The sequence below is a fragment of the Podarcis tiliguerta genome (genome assembly GCF_965153285.1).
Source record: "Podarcis tiliguerta genome assembly, chromosome: 6".
Lineage (NCBI taxonomy): Eukaryota > Metazoa > Chordata > Lepidosauria > Squamata > Lacertidae > Podarcis > Podarcis tiliguerta.
Genome location: NC_139539.1, coordinates 45708040 through 45730272, shown reverse-complemented (window position 1 = coordinate 45730272; position 22233 = coordinate 45708040). Strand labels below are relative to the sequence as shown.

The 22233-nt window shown below is 47.8% G+C and overlaps 1 protein-coding gene across 1 annotated transcript in view; it reads right to left on the bottom strand.

The window, feature by feature from the left end:
- Positions 1–20523, bottom strand: part of LOC310679972 (chemokine-like protein TAFA-5) — a 31262-nt gene extending 10739 nt beyond the window's left edge. The window contains exons 1-5 of the mRNA XM_083446004.1: positions 19955–20523; positions 19614–19710; positions 14575–14621; positions 9036–9188; positions 5934–6061 (exon numbers count right to left, since the gene is read on the bottom strand). Of these exons, the coding sequence (XP_083302130.1) occupies positions 5934–6061; positions 9036–9188; positions 14575–14621; positions 19614–19710; positions 19955–20051 (522 nt within the window). The 5' untranslated portion in view covers positions 20052–20523. The remainder of the gene's footprint in view (positions 1–5933; positions 6062–9035; positions 9189–14574; positions 14622–19613; positions 19711–19954) is intronic.
- Positions 20524–22233: the final 1710 nt, after the last annotated feature.

Here is a 22233-nt window from a genome sequence, read left to right as displayed (position 1 = left end):
CCAGGTTTGCAGCGTTTGGGAGCCAAAACGTTCGAGAACTAAGCTGTTCGAAAACCAAAGTACGACAGTACTTTAAATGGACGGTGCAGATGTCATGTGACCTAAGGCAGTCAAAATTGTATTTAGTTCCCTCCTCAAACCTGAGGAGCCTTAGTCATAGAACGGACTGTAGGGGAGGTGACACTGGGCATATCAGACTGACTGGGAAGACTGAACGCAGTGCAATCAAATGTAACAGATATGGTTATGAGGAGAAAGTTGTCCAGGAAATCCAACAGTTATATTTAATTTTAAAAGAGAAAACTTTTTTTAAAAAAAGGAGATTAAACAGGAGGAGGTTGAATTAGAGAGTCAAGAGGGTCAAATCCCTTCAGGGAGTTATTTAAAACCACAACAATAGAAGCTCAGTTAGAATGTATACCACAGAACATGAGAGTGACTAATAAGTCCGACAGAATGCCAGCAGAATTAATGAGCAGAGTCAAGGAAGCTTTAAAAGACAAGAAGGCTTCTTTTAAAAAGCGGGTCTTGCCCAATGAGAATAAAAGAAACTCTCTGGAAAAAAACAAATTTAAGTTGACAATAAGGCAAGCAAGCAAAAAAAAAAAAGTATTAGTGCACCATATTGTTAAAAACAATATGTCAATGATTAAAACATCTTTAAACGCATCAGAAGCGTGAAACTAGCCAGGAGGCAGTCAGGCCGTTAAGAGGACAAAGATGTGAAAGGAATTACTGGAGGAGGATGAAACTGAATGCATTCTTTGTGTTGGTCTTCATGGGAAGATGTTGGACAGACACCTAAACACACTTTTCCTGGGCAGGAAAGAGGAAGCGACAAGAGATTAAGTCCTTCCGCTGATTCACATTATTTTTTAAACAAAATCAAAAACACAGTATTGACAGCATCCACCAGAGAGTTCTGAAATACCTCAAAGGTGAAATAATTGTTCTTATTTATATAATACCATAATATAAATGTGCATGCCACTTCACCAAGAACAGGTTTTGAAAAGCCCCTGCTTCCAGCGGGCTTAAAATTTAGAAAGGGAGATATATATGGGGACAGCAGAGGAAATGGGTAAAGAAAGCACTATATTGAAAAACAGGCATGTAGGCAAGGAGGAATATTTGATTATTTTAATTGCATATACTTAGGCTGTGCAAAGACAATGTGGTTTGTAATAGGTACTGGCGACTGTAGCTCTGTGAGGGGTAAACCACATTTCCTCTCTCTGTCTCTGTCTCTTTATATTTGCTGGGGAAAGTGTATCAAAAGGCAGTGAAAATGATTAACAGGTTGGAGCACATTTCCTTCAAAGAAATGGCAATGTGTTTCGATGTTTTGTTTTGTTTTTAGGATGAAGAAAGGCAATGAGGTGTAAGAGGTAAAAAGGTAAAGGACCCCTGGATGGTTAAGTCCAGTCGAATTCGACTATGGTGTGCAACGCTCATCTCCACTTTCAGGCTGAGGGAGCTGGTGTCTGGGGACAGCAGAGGCTCACAAAATTATGTGTGAGGAGGAAAAAGTGGAGAGAGTTTCTTCTTTATTGAACATAATAGAAGAACTCCAGGTTACCCAACTGAATTGATTGGTGGCCGATTCAGACAAAAAGAATGCACTGCCTTCATACAACACTTAACATAGAATGGCTCCCATTACTGATGGCTTTAGTGCAATCCTAGCACTGATTGCACCGATGTGGCTTTACTGCCCTGTCTGCAGACTTGCTCAGCTTGTCAGCCAGGGTGGAAGGTAGGGGTGCAGGCAAATCACTGCCCTAGGCTGGAGCTGGCAAAATCACTGGGCCCATATCAGCCCCAATATTATTACATGATGGAAGCAGAGCCAGCTTAGGACCCAACCGATCAGCCTTGCCCCTCCCCACCCCAAAAGCTTGTTTTCTTATCTCCATAATGTTCAGACACATGCACCCACATTGCAATATCATTGTGCTATATATTTCTCCACCCATCTCCCCCACTGTGTGTGGCAGCATGGAACAGGGAAATGCACAACATGCTTGCATCATAATATGGGTGTGTGAGAACTTGAGGTGGGGCTGCCATTTTCCATGGCAGCCCTGGATCAAGTATGATGCCTAACTTCTGCCCTAAGCGTTGCACTGGGGGAAGGAAGAATTTCAGCAGATGTGAAACGTGGCCGGGGGGAGGCCAGCGGGGGAAGTTGCATCTGGTGCAATTTCTTCAGCGCCATTATTTACAGGTGCAGGGGCCCTCCTGGCAGCTGGTCTTGGCAGCCCAACTGATGCCCAGAGCAAAACGTACATGGGAGGCAAACGGGCTTGGCCTGGCAATGCCCTTCTCCGCTCTTCTGTGGGGAGCATCGCTCACCTCCCTCTAAACCTCGAAGCCTCTGGCATTAATAAAAATCCCAGTGCGCTTCTGAAGCAACCTCCAGCTCCCCATTCATTGTTATTCACTTACTGAGCTGACTGCAGCACGGGCTGCTGGGCCTCGCACATCCAGTAGCCTGCCAGCTGCTCCTGGATCCGTGTGATCATCTGGGAGGGTGCTGCTAAAGGAGCATTCAGCTCCGATGCCTTTTGAATAAGAAATCAACTGGCACACACCCCTCTTCTTCCTGGGTGCACTCTTGACCCTACGTCCCTTCCCACGTCAGGTGGTGGAAGACAGCCAAGCAGCTCTGCTCAAAAGCCAGCTCCAGAGAGGCTGGGAGAGCATGAAATAGGCCAGCCATGGCTGCAAAGGCCCCAAACGCAGGAAAGTGGACCTGGAGGCATCACAAGTTTCTTGGCAGGCCAAAGATAATCCTCAGCTCTAGAATGGTAGCAGGGGGGAAACAGGTTTTCAAGTGAAACGTCAAGTTTCTCCACTACCCAACATCCGCAAAAAGCATTGCTATGCTGTTCTGATGTGCCTGTTCCCCAAAACTACTAGAAAAGGGTGAATAACCCAAATTACAATCCACACACTCTCCTGTAGTTAACAGGGTGGCTTCAGATGTTCCAGGAAAAATGTTTTTAAGCTTTAAGCCACCTTTGTGAATGTGGCGTATGAAGAAGAGGTTCTCCAGCATCACCACACCTCCGCTTCCCCAGATTTCTGAAGGGCAGCAACCCTGGGCTTGACCACGTCATTGTTCCCCATCAGCACTGAATCCCCATGGGGTGGGGGTGGGGAGGAACCACTTCCTGTGTCATTTCTGATATAGAAGTGACATGCTCTGAATTGCCATGAACTGAAATAAGAAGTAGAAGGCGGTCTGTACCGACATTTGTGCAACTCAGTTAAGATAACCACCCATCCCTGATTTCGTCTTGGTGCCTGCTCAAGGCATTCTTATTTAGACAAATCTACCCAGATGTTTAGAAAGTTTGTGTGAGTTTTTAATTTGAGTCTATTCTCACTTTCACTGTCTCCTTTAAATTAAGGTTGCAAGTTTTAAAAGTTTTTTATTGTTTTATCTTTTCTGTAAACCGCTTTGAGTTTTTTTCTACAATCAAGTGGTATATAAATTTTACAAAACAAACAAACAAACCTGCCATTCCTGATCTACAGAGGTTGCCAAATTTCATGGGTGACCTTGGGCTAGTCCCTCTCATTAGGTCTTACCTTTGCAAGGTTGTTGTGAAGATAAAATGTGGAAGGGAGCAAGACATGGATGCCACCCTATGCATCTTGAAGCAATGGCAACACAAAATCCTAACATCCACCTCGATGGGACCTACAACAGGATACTGCTGTGCAGAACAATCTTTTCCACATTTCAGTCATGGCCTCCTCCTCATACTCCATTCTTTTTCTACTCCCATCCCACATGGTTTTCCATTGGCTGCCCCTCCCTTCACGCCCCCCCCCCTGCTAATGGTCAGTCATTCTTCCACAACCTTAGCATGCTTAGTCTTCATTAGGTTGTTGAGGTGGGGGAATGCCCTTCACACTTAAGGCCCCCCCCCCCATGTTTTTTTGCACATCTGCAAACTCTGCTATTCCCCTGAACCTGTTTATTCTTTCCCTCTTGTGTATGACTGATCCCATTGCAGCTACATTCAGAACAGCACTCACAGTCTGAACATGGGCAATAGCAGGAACAGCCACCATAAAACACAGACAGGTGGAAGGAGGGATGCAGCAGTTGCACTCACAGCCCGCTCCTTCTTTCATCTTCTTCCCCCACCTGTTAGACCAGCAGGCGGAGAAAGAGATTAATGAGAGAGACCAGGAAAGCAACGGCATGGGAGGTGCCTTAAAGCACTCTAAAGCATGGGCGCGGTCTTCAGGCTGAAGCCTGGAAAACTGAACAGAGGGAGAGTGGCTGGAGTTTCCCTTAGGAATAAAGAAGAACTGGCTTTAACTATGATGCACATTCATTTTTGCTGAAGCCACACTGCAGCACACCCAGCACAAAGCCAAGGCAGTAATCCGGGACTCTTACTATTCTGCTGTCAACTTGCATGGAGGAAAAAATGGAGCTCCTTTGTTTTGCAGGCCTTATTACTCCCTCTCTGCACCGCCAAGAGCTTTGTTTAAGATCCACCCAAATCCATCTCTACCTGTCTAGGCAGCAGTCGTTTTAAAAGGCCCTCAGAGAGCACGATCCCTCCTGCGCCTGCGGTGAAGTCAACAAAACAAATTGCTTGATGTGGGTCCCTGCAAGTGAGTTATATTAATAGCTGGCAAAGCCCTCGTGCGTGGCCCATGTACCAACTCTATTAGCAAGGCTGATTCCCCACAGGCAGAAGGGGCAGGCGATGCCTCCCTGTGCTCACAGGATAAACGGGAAGAAATGGCACCGCATATTCTGCCAAAGCTGAGCGTCACTTCAGGCATCCTCTGCTTCCCAGCATTTCCTCCCTTGCTCCACTGTGCATATAGTGACCCCCCTCCCTCCAAAAGAGCCCTCTGGATATGGTGTTTTGAAGGCTAATATTCTCAAAAATCTAGATGGTAGGCCACATCCCATTTTTTAACTAGTTCAAAGAATGCAGGTGGGAATAAATGCACCCCAGCCTCGCCTCTGACATCTCGTCCCTGCCAGCCACACCCAAGACAAGATGGATGGAGATTCTTCATCTATTTGCCAGGATGTGCTTATAAACCCTCCTTGTGGCTGGGAACCCTGGCTGGGCATGGTTCTGGATCACAGAAACCTTCTGAGCATCTTCAGCCAGACACATATGTAGTCTTCCTTCAGACAATGTGGGAAGAAAAGGAGATGTTGTGGGCAGGCCAGTCAAATATCCCCTCCACTATTTATTCCCTACCAGGAGTGCTGGTGAAATTTGCTATGAGCTGGCCAAGCCTCTAACTCAGGGGTCAGCAAACTTTTTCAGCAGGGGGCCGATCCATTGTCTCTCAGACCTTGTGGGGGGCCAGACTATATTTTGGGGGAGAAAGAAGAACGAATTCCTATGCCCCACAAATAACCCAGAGATGCATTTTAAATAAAAGGACATATTCTACTCATGTAAAAACAGGCTGATTCCCGGACCATCTGCGGGCTGGATTGAGAAGGCCTTAGTTTGCCTACCCATGTTCTAACTGGCCTGTAGCCTTGCGTGCAGGATTTCCCCATACCTTGGTACCAAGAATCAGATTACATCCCTATTCTCCATGCAATCTTAGAATGACAGAAAAGGGCTACACTACAGGGTCTGGATACAAAGAACAGGAACAGACCTCGCCTTGTGGTATTTCTGCACAGCTGGTACCTACAGAATTGCTCTAGGCAGAACACGGTTGCTGCAGCCAGTACAGATCTGCCATGGTCCGAAAAGAACTTTTTTGGCTCACAAGCTGCTTCTCTCTTTTCACAAGATGCCCTCTAGCAAGAATCCTGCCCCTGCTATGGGCAACTTCCTCCCTCCTTCCCTCCCTCCCTTCCCACAGCTCAGTCCCCAAAAGAGGAAGTTGTTTTTGCTCGGCGACTCCCAGGGAAGTTTGCTTACCGTGACTGTTTTTATTCGCCCCAGTTGCCGAGTGCAGCTCCAGCCTGAACGGTTTATTAACAAAGTGCACTGCTCCCCATCATCGCAAGGCTCCATTCCGCACCACTGTTTGTTGACAATGATCTGGGCTGCCGAACGTAGCCAGGGAGGTTAAGGAGGAAGGAAAGTATGGCGAGAGAGAGAGAGAGGCAAAAAGGGACAAAAATTAAGCACAGGTTTTAACAAGAACCACAGATAAAATGTGAGTTTTGGGCTTTTTCCTATGTCAAATTCATAGTGTAAATCTTTACTTATTTTTATATTTACCGTATTTTTTGCACCATAACATTCACTTTTTTCCTCCTAAAAAGTAAGGGGAAATGTCTGTGCGTGTTATGGAGGGAATGCCTACGGGTGGCATGCCTATGGATTTTCCTCCTCTAAAAACTACGTGCATGTTATGGTCGGGTGCGTGTTATAGAGCGAAAAATACGGTATATCCAACCTTTTCTCCAAGGAGCTCAAAGGGGTGTTCCCTCTCTATTTTTATCCTCCCCACATTGCTGTTTGGCTGAGAGATTATGACACATGAGCTTCATGGCTGAGTGGGGATTCAGGTGCTGCTCTTCCATGTTGCAGTCCAACACTCTAACCATTGTGCTACACTGCACCACGATAAAGGTGCAGTTAACCAACTGCCCTCCTAAATGAGTCTGTTTTCTCCCCACCAGCGAGACCACCCCCTCCATTTCATGGGAGTGGGATTCCACAAAACAGGTGAGCACGCCTGCACATACTAACTACTTACTTAAATAGAGTGAGGCTTACTTCTATATAAGCACACATAACGTGGCACTGTTAAGACATATTTTGCTCATCATAGAGAAAGGCCCTTTGAAACAGAGTACTGGAAGAGGAAAAGGGGGGAACAGAGTGGAAATGAAAGCAAAGGAAGAGGGAAGGGGAAAGGGGAGAGTGGATCAAATCTATGAAGCTTTATGATGTGGTCATAACACCCCCTAACGTGAGAAAACAGGCCACCTGTGAGCTCAGAATAGCCTCATATTCGCCACATGTACCAAACACCCACCCACAGGCGGGGGACACCTTCCCACACACACATAGCAACACTAGGTAGCATGTCACTGTTGCACAATCTCAGGACATTACAACACAAGGTAACACATGCCCACACGCCAAAGCCTCAGGGAAGCTTCTTGTAAGGCCTTAAGGTCCAAGAGAGAATCCAGTGCATTTTTGTTTTGTTTTTACACAGTAGCTCCCAAAATATGATCAAGTAGATTCCTAGAATGGGAAAGTAATGATTTTGTGGAGCCAAACCATTTCCGTGCAGCTCAAGACCAGGCTACCCTCAGTCTCAGAATCCAAAACACATGGCTATTTCCCTGAGGTTTTCTTGTTTCTCCCCAGACAGGCCAAAGCTTTCCTGATCACTCTAGTTAATGGATATCAGCAACAGCAAGTGTATTCTCAGGACCTGCCCACTAGGTCCTATTCTCTCTCTCTCTCTCTCTCTCTCTCTCTCTCTCTCTCTCTCTCTTTCCCTCTCCCTCTCCCAGCTTATCCACATTTACCTTTCCTCTGCTCTTTCTAGTTTCTAGGCACAGCCCGCAATTTAAAGCCCTGTGTCCAAGCACCCCCCCTTTCTTCTTTTCTTTTCTTTTTGCTCCAGAGCTTTCCCCATGGAAACCCACTCTTTAAAGTTCAATTGGAGCAAACTTCAATCCAAGTTGATGTTTGCTCAGCACAGAGCCTTAAGGTGCAGACTTCCGCCTGGAAAGGGCAGGGCAAAAGGTAAGTGTGGATAAACTCTGCTCCCCTCTCTCTTACTCTCTCCTTCGGAACTTTTGTCATCCAGTGTTTTAAGTCACAATAAAGCCTCCACACAGATAGAGAGTGGCCCTTCTCCCAGAGATTGCCTCTGTCTCCTCAGATGCTCACAGTAGAGAAGAAGAAGCAATGCAACCGCTCAAACAATCTGATATACCACCCGCTATAGCACACAGCCCACGAGGTTACCTAGCCAGTGTGGTGTAGTGGTTAAGAGCGGTAGACTCTTAATCTGGTGAACCGGGTTCGAGTCTCCGCTCCTCCACATGCAGCTGCTGGGTGACCTTGGGCCAGTCACACTTCTCTGAAGTCTCTCAGCCCCACTCACCTCACAGAGTGTTTGTTGTGGGGGAGGAAGGGAAAAGGAGAATGTTAGCTGCTTTGAGACTCCTTCGGGTAGTGATAAAGCAGGATATCAAATCCAAACTCTGCTAGTGGTGGATGGAAAAGAAGGGAACAGTGAACAAGCGGAGCAACAGAATGAGAAGCAGAGAAGCTGCACACTCTTCTTTAGTTGCAGAGCTTTTTAAAGAGATGGGCTTCCTCTTCAGGCGGGCACCTAGAAATGCTAAGCACCGATAACTGCTTTACAACAACATGCTTATCAGAAGAGGGCTTATGTATCTCCTCAGAGTGAGAGGGGGCTCTTGAAGCACGCAGATGGAGCGGCACTGCACATCAGTCCAAACCCAAGGGTAAGGAGCCTTTTCCAGCCTGAGACCCACTTTCCCTTCTGGGCAAATTTCCTGAGGCAGCAGGCTAGTTGTGGGTGGGGCCAAAAGCAAAAGTGGGAAGCATGAGGCATTATCAAGGACACATTCCAGCCAGGCAAAAACACTCAAGGGGGTTGCAAAGCAAGGTCAGTAGGAGATGCGGCTGGTGATGGGTTGTAGCCTAGGAAGAGTCCCTGAGGCCAGACAGAGAGGCTTGGGGGCCACATTTGTCCCCCAGGCTTGAGGTTCCTCACCAAAACTGAATGTAATAACTTTATTCTTTTTATAACTCTATTGGATCTTAGTTTTGACTAGAAAAACCTCAGCTGGTTAGTTTCAGCACCCCTGGCAGAGACCTATAGATTTAGAGTGGGGGGAAAGACAGCAGTCCCTGCTAGCATTGGAGAGTTCACAGAGACTGTGATGAATATCAGTAGGAGAGCACCAAGAAGCCTCAACATTTCTCTCCACGTTTAAAGATGTTCTTATTCCTTGTTGGACCTGATCCACAGATATTTGGAACAATCAACTGAGGGAGAAGGAGACCTTGCTCTCTTACCATCCACACATGCAGGTTTTGCTTTCGTTGTTCCAGCCACTTGACCCCTCCGACAAGCACACCGCGCTGTCTGCCTGGCAATCATCCTCTTGGGATGGCTCATATCTCTGTCCAATGCTGTGATTTCACACGTCCCCACCTCCAGCTCCTTTCCTGCAGTGAGAGATTGGGAAATGAGACAGACTTAATCCCAGCAGAACAGGAGAAGCACGCAGCCTGTTTGCCAGAGCAGGACACGAGGAGTCAGGCCTCTTGGGTTAAAGAGGCAGCCTAAAATGACTCAGCGCCAATTGAGTATGCACACACACACACTACATTTCAAATGCAACCACTCCCCGTGAAACACTTTTGTGCATATGTGTAGACCTTTTTTCACTGAAAACAAAAATGATTCTACTGGTTTTGCATCTTCCAATTTTGGCAATCAGCGGATAGGATAAAAGAGGATAAAAATCATGCCGAGAATAGAGACACCTTCCAAGAAATGTGAATCCCTTTCTTTAAGTATGTTAATGACCAGTTATACCAGTCACCCAATATTTTCAATGAAGAGGTTATGTTAAGCATTATGTTTCAATGTTGAATATGTTTACGTCTAGAGCCAATGGACAGAATGAACACCATTAGATGTACTGCTGGATAAGTGTTTACAAGTGGTTCTTGTATTTTTTTTTAGAAACCAATAAAAAATTGTTTGTTTGCTTTAAAAAAAATTACACCAGGCCTGTACAGTTCCAGCAGCCTGGTTATCCTGATGCTGCGAGGAACCCAGCCTATCTCCATAGGATAGCTAGCAATGCCCCAAGTCACTGGACCAAATTCAGCCATTCTGCATAGCTAAGCTTTGTGACCTGCCACTAGATTCTCAATATGCTGAATCCATTCCTCCTCTCACTAGTCCCCCTGGGGATGGAATCTGGAAGTTTGGAAGAATCACACACACGACGAGCCAACAGTCCAGGGGGTGAAATTCAGATGAGAAGCTGAACCCGGACATTCAACAGAAGGTTTTACCTTCTTTACAAATGCTGTAAAGTGCTTGAGATCTCAAAGCAGGGACTACCGCCAGCCATGCATCCAAGTGTTTTACCTGGAGAGCCACCTCTAGCCAGCACGGGGCTTCCCAAAGCCCTTTTGCTCTTCTCTCCACTTTTCAGCTCGGGGAATGCCATGCAGGGGCTGGGCAGCAGGAAAACAGCCTCACATTCACCTTTTCCCATTTAAATGGGTTGGCCTCACACAGACTCGCTGCTTGTGTAGCAAGCATGCAAGAGATTGCTCCTATGGATTCCACTTTGTCTTTGCCACCTATCTACCTGGGCAGGCCGGCAGGCTGGCCTTCCTACCTGCCTGCCTGGCCACCCTGATAACAGTATGTTCCAACCATTTCCTTCAATCTCTATATACTCTTCTTGCTGCTTGCTGCGCTATCAGCTGTTATCCAGAGCAGGGAAGCAGAATGCAGATCTACAAATACTGGGCCTGCTGGCTCATAAGCCCCTTATTGTTACTTCTTGTGTTACTGTCTGTCCGAATTCCTTTTACATTCTCCCTGAGCCTTGAGTATAATATACTCAAGATATGTATCTCCACATATCTGTATCTATAGCCTGCCCCTTTGAATAAGTTCAAAAGCCCCTCTGCTTCCCTATTAGATGGGCAACACCACTTTCTCATTTCCTCACATCTTCTTCAGTGGCATTCATGTGACGGAAGTGCATGCGATCACTGGGATTTATACCGGCACATGCAACAGCCTTTTCATATTTATTTGGACTGTAATATATACATTCAATCTCCAGCTCCCTTTTCTCTCACTCTCCTAGAGAGAGTTATTTGTTATCTGAATAAGTAGATGTGAGCGGCTGAGACGTTTCTATTAGAACTGCATTCACTGGGTATGATTTACCTTGCTGCATGCTCTGTTATACCTTTTCCTGCTTATGATGACTTGGGGACGGATCCTGCCTGGCTTGCTCAGTGCTACTGACATCAGCAGGGAACAGACTCATAGTAACTTTGCTTTAAATAACTCCTTATCGTCAGCATATCCAAGTGCCACAAGTTACTCACACTGGGATGTTTCCGTGACCCAGTGTGGCTGGGGGAGCCGTTTCACACAGCGGTTGTGTTTCTCACAGCCCAACTGAATGTAAAGTGTGATGGACAAAACACAGGCTCCTGATTGCAGAGCAGGTATGTGCCAAGTATCGCAGCCAGTCATGGACCCACAGTAGACATCCCAAAGTCTTAAGGAGTCTGCACCTGCCCATCACATCTTACAAGTTTGCTTTTAAGCAACTTTTCAAACAGATGCTGGAGAGTCTCCTTGATAGAGAAGGGGAAATCTCTCAATTTCAGGGTTTGTTTTCCCCCAGTTTCCAGTTTTTCCATATTCAGTTCCTCATATTCCTGCATCAGTTTCTGAATAATCTTTTAAAAACAAGTCCTCATGAGAATGCAGCAATTTCAGCGCAATTTCAGAGCAAAATTCTAATGTATGTAGGCAAATTTGCCTTGCAATGCACACAATTTTTCCTGACATTATAATTTTTGTATGCTATTTTCACATATGCATGCATTTTTATCCGCACTTTATTCTAATGCATACTGTTGGGTTTTTTTGTACACCTTACTTGGCTGGAGAACAGCCTGGCAAAATATAAAGAAGTGCAGATTTTGAAGGATGGCTGAGTTTCAGTTTGCGTCCTGTTTGTAACATTGTGAATGAGGTAGGCTTGCCAGCAGGAGCGCTGGGTTGGCTACACCACTTCATCCAGACAGCCCTGGTCTCACTCTGCCTCCCAGCCATGCTGCTGCCAGGAGGCTACTGTTGCAGCCCTGCCCCACTTGGCAAGCTGCTTCAGCTACCAGCAATGTGTCCTGCAATATCTATGCAGGCATTGCAAGGAATGCTGCCCCCTTTAAGACTGCCACTTGAAGCAACAAGGAGGCATGCCTACAGGAAAGTACGTTTACTTGTGATTAGGCACCCCAGCCTGCTATCTGCTATCTTTCAAGCAGTGCAGGGGTGGGGTTAGATTGGCCTAAGGGCCAGATTGCCTTCTGGACAGCCTTCCAGGGGGCCAGTGGTGGGCAGGGTGACAGGCAAAAGTAGATGCATCAATAAATGCTAGTTTTACCTTTGTACCGTGGACCTGTTCCTTGACACATATGCATCTCTATCCATCATCAGTCCAGGCAAGGAAGGTAAGAGCTCTGCCTGGCAGAAACACTCATGGAGTGTGTATGGCAGGGCTGGTGAGGGGTGTGGCTGAAGAGGGCATGTGGCCTGGGAAGAATCTCAGAGGCCAGGAAGCTAAGTGTGGAGAGCTGCATGTGGGCCTGAGGTTCTTCATCCATGAAGTAGTGAATTTGTCCCTGGCATGTATTATAATCAAGAAAAGGAAGGGGGGGAGGGAGGAAAGAGGGACAGTGGGAGAGGAGGGACAAATCAAAATGGAAATAAAACAGGGGAAAGGCACCGCTCTGGAAAATATTGATTGGAAGGAAGAAAGAGGGGGAAACGCTTCAACTTCTTTAACTGCCTGAGCAAAGAGGTGATTAAAGCACATTAAGGGATAGCTGCCATGTTCTGTGATCTCAGAAATATGCCCTAAAGTGTAGAAAGGCAATTATCATCCATGTCAGTGATTGCAAAAGTAGAAACAGACGGTACAATTTATTCCAAGCTAATTCTTTCTGGAATAAAAATGGTTGCTTTTTAACACCCGGTTCCCTAGTTTTCTGGGTACGCTAATTGCTGAACGCTCTTTTCTCCCAATTTGCTTAATATCAATGGAATGCTTTGTCACCTCGGAGTCTCAGCACCATCGCTCTACTAATGCGTTTCATTTTTACATCCTTCTTTATCTTCACATGAATTGATTTGGCATCGTGGGGCTGGAAGGGATCTGAAAATGTTCTATAGAAACCCTTTGTCCTAAAGGAGCCTTAATGCACCAACCCTCAGCCACATCACACGTGAGCCCCCAAAGAGAGTAGCAGATCATCTAAAGCAGCGGTGGGCAACAGTAGCAACAGGTGTTACTGCTGCCCACCTGGCTGGGGTGGCGGTGAGGTTAAGCAACAGGGCTGCATCATCAGGACTGCTGGATTGGCTCCCATCAATGCAACCTGCAGGCCCAACCTTACCTACGCTCCAGGAAAGTAGAAGTCAGGTACTGTCCCACCACATAGGCTTCAAGTGATGGGCTCTGCTAGATTATTTGCCATTTTGAGGCAGATCAAGGTTTTCTGGCTTCCAGCTGTTTAGTAATAGAAGGAACAAAAAGACTCCCCCCTATTAGCTTGTTAGGAATCCCTGATCTGTAGTATTTCAGATGCAGACTTCGACACATGGATCATCCCACTGGATGGCTCATGGGGAGGCAATAGGTCACTGGCTCCACTGCCTGAGCCACCCTTTTGTAGCTGGCTCCGCCTTCCTGGTATTTTGCACCTGGCTCTGATTGGTGGACAGCTTTCTGGGTCTATTAAAAAAGAAATCAGATCCCACAAACCTAAAGTCTGCCCACCCTTTACTTAATCTATAATGCAAGTGGAGAACTGAAAGTGGAGAACTGCTCATTTTATGGAAGATGCTTTGCAGAGTTTCAATACTAGTTTAGTACTGATTTGATAAAGAGGTTAAGAGTTTCCGAGGCCCTGGTTCGGATCTCATATTGGCCACAAAAGCAAGCCTTGATCCTTTATAGAGGTGAAGGGAATAATATCTCTTCACTTCATGGTTTTCCTCCTCTGTGCTAGCTCTGGGGGAAAGGGAGGCTGCATTTCTCCATCTCTGGATATATATTTTTCCCCCTATTTGTAAGCATAATCAACAGTTAGCACTTGTGTATATCTCTCTGCATCTGCAGAGTATGGCATTAAACTGGACTCACAAACCCTCATGCAACTCATCTAAAGCAAGCATGAAATATTTATTATCTCCCTTGGGTAAAATGGCAAGCCAAAAATAGCAAATTTTAGCTTTGGGTCTACACTTGACTCAGAGATTTTATTGGCATCTCTCCACCCACCACCTATTTGGCTGATCAAAGAGAAGCTCGAACAACATATGAAGTATGGTTTGCTCAAAGCAAAAAGGCATTAAGCAGGAGCTTTAATTCACACATTGCCGCACCATGCTGAAACGACATTAAATCCCTGTGTAGTTTGTCATGTACGACAATTCTACTGGAACTTTCTGCTTTTTTCTTCTTCTAAATTTCACATCTGTGGAATTCCCTCCCATTAGAAATCAGGCAGGCACCATCCCTGCTTAAGTTTCAAAAGCTGGGCTAAAATGGTTTTATTTCAGGAGACCTTTGTAGTATGAATATTGTTCTAATGTTTCCATTTTCTGATGTTTCAATACACGTTTTCCATGTTACACATTGTACATGAGCTGCTTTGAGACAGCTACTGAAATGTGGGGGATAAATTCCTGGAATAAACTAATAAACTTTAGTCTTGACTGAAACTGGAGCAGAGTTAAGCATTTACACAGCATACATTTCACTTTACGAGAGCAAACCTCTTTTGCAATGGAGGCATTCCTGGTCTTGCGCACTTTCAAAAGCCCTGAAAAACACAACCATGGCACATATTGAACAAGACTGTATTAGAGGGAAATGAGCAGTCATTGTCACTCTTCCTGATTTTGTTTCCAAAGCCGTTGATTCTTTGTCACAGTATATTAAGTTTAGCCTAAAACAGGAGTGGGACACTTTCTGTCCACATGCCTAATGAGGCCCCAAAGGGGTCCTAATTTGGCCCACAAAGCCATTTTCCCCAAACAGTGCCCACTTGCCTGTCATCTTACGTGACATCAGGTGTAAGGGAGGTAAATGCATGACTGGCTGCCATTACAGTCGTACCTCTGCTCCCGAATGCCTTGGGGTCGAACATTTTGTCTCCCAAATGACCAAAAACTAGAAGTTGTTGTTCTGGTTTTCAAACGTTCTTTCGGAAGCCGAACGTCCAACAGGGCTTCTGCAGCTTCCGATTGGCTGCAGGCGCTTCCTGCAGCCAATCAGAAGCTGCATTTTGGAAGTCAAACATTTTAGAAGTCGGAAGGACTTCCGGAACGGATTCTGTTCGACTTCCGATGTACGACTGTACTTTGAAGCCTGTTTGCAAGAGGTTTGTATTGAAACCACTCAGAGACTTCACAAATATATCTCTCAGCACCCGTCAATCGAGAGGTACAGAATGACAGTGCCTCTGACGTCCATCAACGACAAGGCCCTTTCAACTTGATACCTGGCATAATAATGAGGTCAGGTGACTGACAGTTGGGTGGCCCTGCCCACCAGTCATAGAAGGGTCATGGGGTGGGGCAAGGAAGAATCTAGCCCACCCGCCAGATCCAGTTCCCCTCTCATGACCTAGCAGGTAAAGCCCAAACTGCACTATGCATTTAAAGCAGTATCATTCCACTTTAAACAGCCATGGCTTCACCCAAAGCATCCTGGGAACTGCAGTTTGTTAAGGGTGCTGAGAGTTGTTAGGAGTCCCCTTATTCTCTTCACAGACCTATAATTTCCCAGAGTTCCCTGGGGAAAGGGACTGCTGGAGAAACCGCTCTGCGAATGGTAACTCTGTGAGAGGAATAGGGGTCTCTCAGCACACTTAAAAAATGATAATTCTCAGGATTTTTTGTGAGAAGCCATCCCTGTTTAATGTGCTGTGATACTGTTTTATATGGGATGTAATACAGTCCACAATCTTCAGCTTGCCACTGAGTCTAAATGCAGACTTTACAACTACAACATTGAGCCAGTTGGGTTCCTTATTGCTTTTACTCTTCCGTCCATTTTGCTTAACATCCAGCCAACGAAGAGTTCTGAAGAACTCAAAACACTTGCTCTGTTTTGTGACGTTTTCCTCGGTCCGCCTAAAGCTATTGCCCAACTGTGGATTTCAGAATCTTTCTTATAGATCAATGCTGCTTCCATCTGTTTTATTTATTGCTGAATTCCAGGCAAAAATCACATAGCTAGTTTTGGATTTATGAGATTCTTCTTAGAATTTTCGCTATACAGCACATCTAAAAGCAAGTCTGTTTGGGGTGTGTGTGATATGTACACACACTCACACATCCCAGCACTTGGCTTTCCTTGCCATGGAGGCATAGCAATGAACTGCAAGCAATCTCCACCTTAGCTGCTTTACAAACTGTCCAGTGAAAGAAGCTGTGCAGCAACCAGCCTTGTGGCCTATAACACACCTAGGGCTCTGGCATGGAGGCTGGTAATTTGGCAGTGTCTTGCCTCTTGCATGCCTGTGATCAGCACTGAACTCATAGCTCCTGCTCGACTGGCTGAGGCTGCATCAACTGAATTATTGCATAAATGTTTGGTTGCAGTTGCTAATTGTGACATTATTTATGGATCCACATGGATCTGAAAAGTGCCCCTCACATCCTGGTTTGCAGGAAGCCTGTCTTGGGAGCTCTCGGTGGAACGTTTACGCTGACAGTGCTCTTTATGTTTCTGGGTGAGCAAACATCAGCACAGGATTTCTTCTGCAGCTTCTGGGCTTGCAGAGCTGTTTGTTACACAGCGTAAATTGGGGGAAAGGAAGTTGGGGAAAACCAAGGGCAACAAATCAGTTACTTAACAGGGCTCAGTGGATCTTGCACACACAGGAGGGGGGGGGGACCCAGGAAATGTTGGCTAGCAGCTACCCATGCAAATTGCCAACTGCTTCTAATAGTCTACTCCTTGTGTAATTCCTATTCATCACTCAGTGGTGCTTCATGTGGAGTGTTTCAGACACAAACATGGCTAGGATTTTCTGTGGTAAGTCAAAATGAAAATAGAAAATAGAAAGACATTGGGTTCCTCTTCTGGTAGATGTCTGCCAACCTGGAAAACTGAACTCCCCTTAGAAGCTATCATCTGAAAATGGGACCCTGAGCGAACCAAAACTGAACCACAGAGTTATTAATGGTGAACATGGGTGGGTCTTTTCCCCATTGGGAGGACAGCCAAATGAACAAAGCATTTGTCTTCCTCTCCCAAAGTTGTGGGCTTGCGCCTTGTAAAGAGTTTTAGAAACCAGTTGCCTCCAGGGCACTCTTCTGTAAACAAATACCAAATCAAGTGGGCTGGGAAGTCAAAGAGGTGATATATCATTCTCTTGAGTGCAGAAAATCATAGCAACTAGTTTCTCATTAACAACCCAACCACACACAGGCCTAGGTGGCTCTTGCCTTTGGAAAATAATCTCTTTCAGGAACAAAACTGCAAATTTAATGGACTCTGGGACCTTCAAGGAGACCTCACTCATCACAGACCTCCTTCCTTTCCCCACTGGTAGTTTTTGCTTAAAGTAGGGGGTAGTACCACATTGGCTACCTGTGACTGAAGAGTCTTAGGACCAGAAAAAATAAGCTCTGCTGAAAGCTAAGAATGGCAAGTTTGAGGGTCACTGTGTTTAGGCTGCAGAAAGAGACCCAGTTGTGGCAAAGTAATGTGTTCAGTATCACAAGTGAAAGCTAGTGACAGGATTGGAACCTGATCTTAAAGGAGACCAGACCATTTGCCGGTCTAGTATTGTCTACTGCAATTGGCATTGGCTCCCTATGGGCTCAAGCAGAAGCTTTTCCCATCACCTGATCAAGCTCCATGATGCATCTCAGCAACCAAATCTCAATGAAACTGGGTTGATATATTAAGATAGCATGTCCTGAAGGTCACATATCCTTAATGTTTTCTACACAAAGAAGCTCCTTTCTCTGTTCATCTCCTTCTCTCTCCAAAAGCATCTCAATTAAGTGCATGTTGAGCATGTTGAAGTACTTAATCGTGAAAGTGAAATGGAATCCTAGAAATAAGCCAATGTCTAAATCAAATGTCTAAATCAAAACCAACAATGCAAAAAAAACCCCTCTTCCTTAGACTGAGGTGCTTTCTCTCCCATGCAAGGCTTGCTACTTGGGCTACTCGGCCTAAATTTTAAAACTTTCTCCAACTGGACTGCAAGTATCAGATTAAATCAGTCTTCAAACTCCATGCAGTAAACATGGTCATGTCACTTGCCGCCCACAACAGTACTGCTCAAAGTAGCTAGCAGCCAACAGACCTGAGCCCTTCCAGTAAAGGTTTGCTATGCAAAATTGTTCAGCCCACTAGAAAGGGTCAGTGGGAGATTACCCAGTGTGCTAAGAGCAACACAGCAGCCATGAACTGCCCCCATTAAACAAGGTGGGCACAGAAAATGAGTTTGATGCAGAGAGAATGTGAAGTCACAGGGAGGAATTCAGTGCAGTCCTAGGCAGATGGCTCCATTAGTGAAAACATTTCTGCTTGCTTCGTGGAATGATCTGCCTTCTCCTTTCCCTGTTCTGGGGGTTCTCCTGCCTCAAACCATTTTGGGGAGGGTCACAGGAGGCATCCATGAGGAGGAGTGGAAAGTCGGATTGTGCTAGAGGAAGTTTCTGCTTGGGAGGGCCACTGAGTTGAATCCAGCCCATTGTGCATGCCCATGCTCAGATCTTCAGAAATGAGTCCACTGAACTAAGTGGGACTTACTCCCAGATTTGTGCATCTAGAGCTGCGATGGGAAACATTGGGCCTTCCAAAAGTTGTTGCATGGCCAAATATCAGGGATAATGAGAGTTGATATTCCAACAACTAAAGGGCCACAGGTTCCCCATCCCTGATATAAAAGGTTGCAGCCTCAGATAAAGATTTAAACAGCCTTCCTGAAGTCCTCCAGATCTTTACTTTCATGAAGGTTTCCCTTCATGTGTGTGTTTGTCAAGTGCAAATGTCTCTCTCCTGGCTAGAACCACCATTCTTCTGCCCTGGTCATTGGCTCTTCAAGTTCTGAATCCTTCTTAGATATTTATTTTATTATTTCATAAAATTTATAAACTGCTCAATTGTAAAAAAAAACAAAAAACCACCTCAAAGCAGTTTACAGATATGAGAAATTTGCTACTTAAATCTCCTTCCAGGAGGATTGTTATTGTACATGTAGCTTGAAGGCCCTCATTATTCAATGGGCCTTCTTCCCACACAACTTTGCACAGAAGTAAAGCCTTAAAATTCGCTGTTTGCTCTTTTATTCAACCCTGCTGCCTCCTATATGGAAAAACTGTAGGAAATGTATAGATTGTGTCTTATGCCTTTGAAATTTAAATTCTTCAAATGACCCACAGAAACCAGGGAAGGAAAACCTGGGATGGGTTGGAAGTGAGGTCAACAGTTCCTCATTCTTGCCTTTGTAGCCTTTTATAAAAGGAGAGGTTAGTGGAATGACCAAATGTGTTCTTGGAGTCTTGAGTCCTGATTTTAATTTGAAAGGACTCTCTAACTCATCTGTGAAAAGGTAACCCAGGCCGTGTTCCTTGGATAACCTGGGTGCCACTATGGCACAGCATTTCAGCTAGCTTCCAATTGCTTGCTTTTGTTTTCTATGCCCATACTTGGGCTGGGGTTTTTTGGGCAGGGGAGGGGGGAGGGAGTAGAATATGTAATGTGCTTAAAGCAATTCTGCCAGGGTGGGTAGGTGGGGTGGCCTACATCTTCCCTGCTTCAACATACCAACTGGCCTGAAGCTTACCAGGTGCTTTTATAAAATCCGAGGAGTCTTGGGTGCCTGAAAGGCCTTTCTGTCCAAATCCCTATGTGCCTTTCTGGTTCTGCTTGCTCTTTCCAACCTAAATAAAGGAGGGGTGATCATGGCCAAATGGGCAGGCATTTAGATTTGTTTTAACATGTTCTCCTCGCCAAGCAACCCCAGGATAACCCTCAGGACCTTAGACAGCGGCAATGATCCCTATTTAGATTACCCCAGCCTCATTGCAGGGTTCCGATTTGTGCATAGCCTTGAAGGCGGAATAGGGAAGCTCCTTCCCTGCACTCTCTGCAAAGGTGAAGTGGCGAAGTGGTGTATGAACGTACCTTCCTTGGGTGGATGAGAATACAGGAGCCAGAAGAAGAGGAGGCAACAAAGTGTAGCACTTATCCCTGTAGACAGCTCTCTCCATCCGGCCAGCATCCTTATAGAGGTTTTCCCAGATGGGCCAGCAGATGGGCCAAAGAGGGTGGTGCCCCCTCTCCGCCCCCTAAATCCAGACTTTCACACAATCCAACTACCAGGGGGGTGTTTTCCTGGCACAGAGGGGCTCCAGCTGTGCCTGGAGCACAGCTGCATTCCCTTCACAGCAGAGCCAAGCGACAGGCAGTAGCAGCATCAGGCTTCTGAAGGGGGGGGGGGGCAGCTTCAAACTACTACTTTACAGAGGCCCCGACGAGCTCCTTTTAGGATCCGGCGCTTCTCATCCCGAAGTCCAGAAGCGCCATAAGTCTTATTTCTCACAGGATCCCGAGGTGGGGGGTGGCGATGGAGAGAAATGTCTTCTTTTTCACGTGCCCTCTCCCAAACTCCAGCCTCCCCGCTCGTCCTGGGAAAGAGGGCGCTCCAAAACCCGACGGGCACCCACTGAGTCGCTTGAAAAGTATCCCCGGGGTCGCAGCCGGAGGGAGCCGCCCCTTTCCCGGGTGCCGGCGCAAGTCCCGACCGCCCTACAGTTCGGTTCTGGACTTCCTCCGGGCCTTTCAGCTCCTCGGCGATTCAGCAGGCGCTGCGCCCGTTCCTGCGAGCACTTGGGCGCCGTTGGTCAGGCGAAACCCTCGCGGCGGCGCGCTCTCCTCCTTGCAGAAGAGCCCACCCGGGAGCAGATCGGCTCCTCGCCTGCGCCGCCGCTCGCTCCGCCGGCCTCCCCAGCGCGCGAGGAGGACGATTCATCCTGGGATGCGAGGAAGAGCACGGGGGGGGGGGCGCACGATGCGGCGGGAGTGGGCGCGCGGGGCGGGGGTCCTCAGCCAGAAGCTTCCGCACCCTTTTGGGGAAGGGGAGGGGGGACACGCGCGATTCCGGGTGTGGACGCGCGTCGCGGCTCTCCCTCCAAGCGTGCCGGCGAAGGCGCGGGGCCGCCGCGGCTACCTGTGGCAGGGCGCCTTCCCAGGACCCGGCCGTCGGCGTGATCTGTCGGGGTGTTTTCGCGCGCGCGCGCGCGCGGCGGAGAAGGGGTGACGAGTCGATCCGAGGGATCCGATGTGTGTGTTCCAAATGTGCATACACAGAAAGATACCCGAGCAAGATCTGGAGCTGGGGCTCGAAATCACCGCCCGCCTTCTCTTTTTCCACGACGCAACGCGGCCTCGCCACACACACGCGCGCAGGGGGAGAGAGAGAGAGACTTCCCGGCTCTCCGCAGCAGAAGCGGGCGGCACGTTCCCTGTGGCGGAGGAGCCCCGGCGCCAAGCCGAGTCCGACCGAGGGCTGCGGCAGCAGCCTCGCCTCCTTCACTTTTGCTCAGGCCGGAGCGGCGGCGCGGGAAGAAGCGCCTCCGGACTCCCCCGCGGAGACACCCCGAGGGGCACCTCTCCGCTCCCGCGCCGCGCTGCCGCCTCCTCCGCCTCCTGCTCCTGCAGGGTGCCGGCGATCCCCGCGAGAATCAGCCCCCCCCCCCACTGCTGCAGCGGCAGCTTCTCGCCAGCCGGGGGTGGGCAGTGCCTGCGTCTTCCTCCTCCTCGTGCAGAGAAAAAGATCCGGGGAAAGTTTTTCTCTCGGCGATGGGCTCTCCTGTACTGCCTGGCGCCACGAAACGGAGGCACCGGCGGCAGCGCCTGCCTCTCCCTTTGGCCGCGGGCCGCCCTCCCAGACGGAGACCACCTGCTCTGAATTCTCCTTGGCGGAGTGTCTCCCTCCGCTTAACCCCTTCCTCGCCGCGCGCCCGGGAGCCGCTGCCTGCCCACCTGATCAGCTCGACGCCGCCGGGCTGCCGCATTCCCTCGCTCGCGCGGCGCCTTTTCTCGCTCGCTGCTCCGCTCAGGCCGGATGAGAGTCCGGCTTAGAAGCGGGGAACGCGCCCTCCCCCTCCCCTTAGAGAAAGGTGAAAACCGCAGGGCATGAGGGTGGAGGGGGGGCGATCAGGCAATGCCGCATTTCTGCGCTTCCTTATCCATCCCGGGCAATCATGGAGGGACTGGAAAGGGCGGCTGGCCGTGCGCTCACCAAGAGCGATTCGGCTTCTCGCACCGGGCTCCCTCGCTCGTGGGATCGGCGCCGGATTGCCGCGACCCCTTTCCCCGCGAGGCCGGGGTGGCCTCCGGGTACTGCCCCCGAAGGGACAGCTGCGGAAACCGACGCCGCCGCGCACAATGCGCAGAAGCCG